Here is a 5,220-nt window from a genome sequence, read left to right on the forward strand (position 1 = left end):
CTAAGAGCCTCAGTGTAGATAGGACATGTCCTTATTGCTGCAGCCTAGTTAAACCCCAGATTAGTCCAGGGTTTTGACAATTCGGTTCCTAGCTTGAGTCAGGGAGCTGATGCACTGTAACTCTAGTGGCAGTGTGGAAAAAGGCAGCTGCTAAATACAGCAATGAAAAAAAGACTCCAAAAGGATGAGAAGCGCACAGAGGTGATACAGTCCCCATCCCCATTTTTTACATTATCAAAAAGTAAAAAAAAAATTATAAAGTAACTATAATTAAAGTAGCCTGTGCCAGGGGGCAGGGGAATGGCCTACATTGGAGCTACCAACCCATTCCACTAGTCACCCAGATACAGCAAAGATGCCAGCAATGCACTGCTGTGTGAGCATCACACAATGGTCCTGCCACAGTATGAGAGTCCTGCTGCTTTCTGGAGGATCAGCACACCTGCACTCTTGAAAATTCAGCTGAAACAGGAGACACAGTGGCTGCTGGATACCCTGATGCTTGCTGAACCCCAGCCAGGGGGCCCACGCCTGCAGGTGTCTGTGGATCAGTCAGACACACGTGCTGTGGGGGGGAGAACTTGCCCAGCTGGCAGCACTGTCCAGGCGAGGCTCCAGCATGGGCCTGCACGTAACACTCTCCAAAGGCACCTCTGACTTGGTAGGGGGAAGAAGCGAGGCTGTGTCCTGCAGCATGGCCATGCTGAGATCCCTCGTGTCCCGGTGCATGGCCATATCCTGGAGCGCAGCTGTGTTGAAACCCCTGGCTCAGAGCATTAGGGTGCTGCATCTGGAAAGCAGGAATAGCTGGAGGCGAAGAGCAGTAGTAGCTTTGGGTGGGGTAGGCGCCTGGTGCAGGGTTAATCCTGGGCAGGAAGAAAACAGAAGATTACACTGTGTTGAGAACTGGCATTGCCTAATTAGTGCTGGAAGTGCCCTGGGGGTAGATTTCCTCCTGACCAGTGCTCAGAAAGGTCACTGCAATCCACCAGAGAGACTCACTACAACAAGAGAAGCTCTTATTATAAGCAGCACTTAAGTAAAAATAGGTTTACTGGCCTCCCAGGACAGATGTTCCCACTCCCACCCCACCCCAATTCCACACCCACTGAACAAGCACGGTTCTTGACCTGAGTCTCTTTGTGCAAAAAATATGCAAGCCAAACTGCAATGTGCTTTTAAGATTTCCATACGCATCCTCCCTGCCTTCCACTGAACGACACATCTGCTAAGTTATTAATCAGAAGTCACAGCTGCCAAGTGTTATTTATCAAGAAGCCATAAAGGCCTTTGGTGCGAGTAAGAGCCCAGAGTATAGAGCAAAAAGGGAAGGAGGAGAGAGTTACAAATAAAATTAATCATTCAGAAGCAAGGTCTAGAAACAGCCTTTGCCAACAGAAGGCATGACTCATCCCGCCAAAACGTATCAAGAGAGAGGCAATCTGCCTAGAAGCCAAAGCCTCTGGGACTTCAGGAGTATGGCTCAGCCCACGCACAACACTAAGATGAGTGCTGAGAATCAAGACAATATTCATGAAGACCATGACTGCCAGATTCCCAGCAAGAATAAGAGACTGGCTCATGCTGGGCTTTTGGGGCTTGGATTTTTTTATTTTTTTTATTTGGGGTGTGGTTTTGGGGTTTGGGGTTTTGTTTTGGTTTGGGGGTTTTTTGTTTGTGCACACAAACATGATGTCAAAATCTGGACCTCCTAGAAATGTCTCCTATCTGGTGGCAAGTTGATGCCTGAAGTCTTATGAAAATTTAAAAAAACCCCAACCAACCAACCAAAAAAACCCCAAACCCAAACCATCAAGAGCTCTTACTTGGGAATAAGAATCAAAATAATAAAAATTAAGCCTCAGAAGCACATGTAGAACTTGTGTCCAAGACACAAAGACATGCAAATTTAGCTGCAGAAATGGAAACATCCTAGAAACACCTTCCCACGTCCTGCTTGATAGTCAAATGTTTATGTAAATACCTTTGAGCCAGAACAGTCTACTTATGTCATCTCACCTAAAGAAAGCAGGTTTAGACACAGAGCAGAGATGCTGTCCGCAACAGTTATTAGCAGAAGCATTAGGCTGATGCAGACACAGGCTCAGCATGCAGTGAGACAGTCCCTCCTCCCAAAAGCAGCACTTGCACAGAAGGGAGAGAGTAAAAATACAAATGCTGCCGAATCTGCCTGGCCTCTCCTGCAAGCACTCACACGTTTGAGTGCCCTAATGGATCTGGGGTATGCTCCTGCTGCAGGCAAGGGTTTGTTTTATGGTTTCCCCATGGGTAAGGGCAGACGCAAACACTTGGGAGTGCTTCCACTTCAAAGAACACTTTACAGTGAGCTGATGGCTTAAACAATACATAGAATTTAACCCTTAATAGAAAGCTATCCTTCCTCTGTGAAACTGAAATGACGAAATAGGGAAAAATTTGACCTACATTTCCAAGCTTTTTAGAATACAAGCGAGTTCTCACAGCTTGTGACATACACAAACTTAGAACCATTCCTGAATGCCAGCCACAGGCCCCAAGGTTTCTTTTCGGTAAAGCAATCTTGTCTTGACACTGAAAACATGCATTGAAAGGTCTACATTGAACTTCGTAAGTGACATCTTTAATTTATAATGCTCTGCTCCTACATAAATTTGGACACAACTCACTTCACAGCATTCCTGGGAGGTGAGGTGGGGCAAAGAAAGATAAAGATCATGCCCCAGGGAGCCATACAGCCAGAAACAAATGCCATAAGTCCTAATGTTAGGGCAAAACTGCACAACTTAACTTTCATGGCAGCCGAGCTGCAATACCTTTGCATGTGTACACACTGCCCTTACAGCAAATGAGAGGTCTTTCACCTCAATTTAGCTTTCAGTGAAAGACGTGCTTGAGTTAATGTGTGATAATGTATTAGTCACAGTAATGTCACCAGTGTAACATTAACGGGTCAGTATGTTCCCAACACTCAGGTTATGAACACAACAAGCACAATACAGCTTTTAAAGGCAATTTAATGCCTCCACTTACACCTCAAAATTCCCCTATATTGTAATATTTTCACAGGAACTCTTGTACTTACTTGCTGCTTTCAAAGGCTCTTCTCTCTGCTAAGGACCCTGGGATATATTTCAGCCCTGGTATCCTCTTTATCAGACTGAAAGGGAGCACCCGGTCCAGCTTAGTGCCCACCGACTCCGGAAAATCCAAGCAGAAACAGTAGCCAAGACCATCTGAAGTCAGCAGCATGTTAAGGAGGACTGCAGACAAAACACACTCATTTCTGACACAGCCACACACAATTCCAGTCTGGCCACAAACCACTTTCCCTGGAGAATTCTCCCAGTTTTACCCAGCACTATCTTCACAGACCATCGCCCTGCTCAGCTCCATGTTCTCTGCGTGCACTAAAGCCACAGGAGAAGCAGAAGCCCGAGGTGAAAAACAAATGCAGAACTGGGTGTGATGAGACCGGCAAAGCCAGTGAGAATTTAATGCAGAGCAAGAGTGCAAGCCTATGCATCTCAGCAATGAGAACCACAGCATGCCCTCCCCCTCGTGAACCAGCGATCCCACTCTGGTTCAGGGCTTCGCATGTGGAAAGGATACAGGCTTCCCCAGCTAGAAGCCCACACAGGTTACTCAAGAGAGAAGAGCGGGGGATAAACCATGCTATGCAAAGCATAAACCACGGCATCAGCACCACTGGAACTCTAACCCCAAAAACCAGAGTCCTCTTCATCCGTGAGCGGGTGGTGGACACACCCAACATAGCAAAAGCTACTGGCATGAATCCTCTGGCATCTTCCACCGCTGACACCTTCGAGACAATGGTCTCGAGTAAGAGGTACAGGAGGGCGGAGAGGACGGCAAATGCGACGGTGAGGAAGCAGTGCTTCACAGTGCCAACGTTCTTCTCAAAGCTGCCCGCAAAATACCAGATGATAATGGCACCGCAGGTCAAGGATATCAGGTCATCGTAGACAAAGATATAGGTAACTAACCTGTGAACTGAGCACACCAGCATATTAGAAAGGCAGAGGCAGCAATGAATTTGTTTTAAACCACTACAATGACATGCTTGAGCAGAGGGAGAGTGAGCCTACAGGATTAATTAATAGCTTTCATTTCTATCCTGGTGTAGAAGAGAAGGAACTCGAGGCCTTTAAAACCAGGCATAAATAACCAAATAGAGTTAAAACAAGTGCTATCTTGGGTATCGCAGACATATGGACTGACTCTTGCTACTTCCTGGGAAGCTGCCTGGAAAAAAGCAAGAGTATCTGTAGTAAATTTCAGTCTCATTAAAGAGAAGGCAAGAGATATAAAAACAACTGTTATGGTAACTATGATTTTTCTCAAAAGATAAACACTTCTTAAACTGCTAGAAGGCTGGTTTTTCTCACAAAAAATGCCTGGAGGTTATCAGACCTTAGAAGTGTTCCCAGGCTCTGTGGTTAGCTGTTCTCCTGGGCACTCAGTGAGGACTGAGGCAGAGTTCTCTATCTCCCTCCCATCAACCTCAGTCCCATAGCCAGGAAAACAGCAGTCGAGGGCATAACCTGGTGCAACCTGACCGTCCCCCTGGAGACATACGAGGAGATGGCGGAATTCACCCATCAGCTCAGCACTGGACTGCTCAAAGAAATCGCTGCACGGGGGCAAGCAGGAACATGGGAATTAAAAGTGTGATAAAAATAATTTTGGGAATACCACAGGGACTGAGGAAAACAAACCCCTCAAGCTCCTAACAGCATACACCCTCTCTGTATAGTGTCAAGGGCCCTAGATGGGGACGGAGGGGAGAGCAGCCTGCTATAGGGGGGCTGAGATGGATGCCCAGCAGGCTCGGTGCAGGTCAGGGGAAGTGCCTAGAGAGGGGGGAGCAAGGGGCACAGTGCGGGTCATGGGGAAGGCCCAGAGAGGCGGGCCACGGAGGGAGCAGCAGGCTCGGTGAGGGACTCGAGGAAGTGCCCAGAAATGGGGGGTGAGGAGGGGGGGACCAAGGGGCTCAGGGCAGGACACGGGGCAGGCCCAGAGAGGAAGGAAGCAAAGGCTCGGTGGGGGATTCGGGAAAGGCCTGGAACGGGGGACCGACGCGGGGACAAGGGGCCGGCGAGGCGGAAGGACCAAGGAGGCGGCGGCTGCTCCACCCCGGCGACCCCCGCTCACCTTCCCCCGCGCGGAGGGCGGCGGGCCGCAGCGAGGCGGCGGAGGAGG

The 5,220-nt window shown here is 48.5% G+C and overlaps 1 protein-coding gene across 1 annotated transcript; it reads right to left on the reverse strand.

Moving 5' to 3' along the window:
• Nucleotides 1–285: 285 nt before the first annotated feature.
• Nucleotides 286–4,027, reverse strand: RHBDD2 (rhomboid domain containing 2). Its single transcript, XM_010573909.1, has 3 exons — nucleotides 3,610–4,027; nucleotides 3,083–3,233; nucleotides 286–866 (listed from the first exon to the last, which is right to left on the reverse strand). The coding sequence occupies exons 1-3, from the start codon at nucleotides 4,025–4,027 to the stop codon at nucleotides 434–436; spliced, it is 1,002 nt and encodes a 333-aa protein (XP_010572211.1). The 3' UTR covers nucleotides 286–433.
• Between the last annotated feature and the right edge of the window lie 1,193 nt (nucleotides 4,028–5,220).

This window comes from Haliaeetus leucocephalus, unplaced genomic scaffold, assembly GCF_000737465.1.
Source record: "Haliaeetus leucocephalus isolate CR32 unplaced genomic scaffold, Haliaeetus_leucocephalus-4.0 Scaffold395, whole genome shotgun sequence".
In the NCBI taxonomy this organism is placed as follows: domain Eukaryota; kingdom Metazoa; phylum Chordata; class Aves; order Accipitriformes; family Accipitridae; genus Haliaeetus; species Haliaeetus leucocephalus.

What these genes read in the sequence shown, in the direction of transcription:
- RHBDD2 (XM_010573909.1), bottom strand. Translation starts at nt 4,027, where the DNA reads ATGCTGGTGTGCTCAGTTCACAGGTTAGTTACCTATATCTTTGTCTAC. An exon ending in GCTTCTAGCTGGGGAAGCCT is followed by an intron (nt 3,234 to 3,609) that starts GTATCCTTTCCA and finishes TGCTGACTTCAG; the next exon opens with ATGGTCTTGGCTACTGTTTC. An exon ending in AGAGCCTTTGAAAGCAGCAA is followed by an intron (nt 867 to 3,082) that starts GTAAGTACAAGA and finishes CTTCCTGCCCAG; the next exon opens with GATTAACCCTGCACCAGGCG.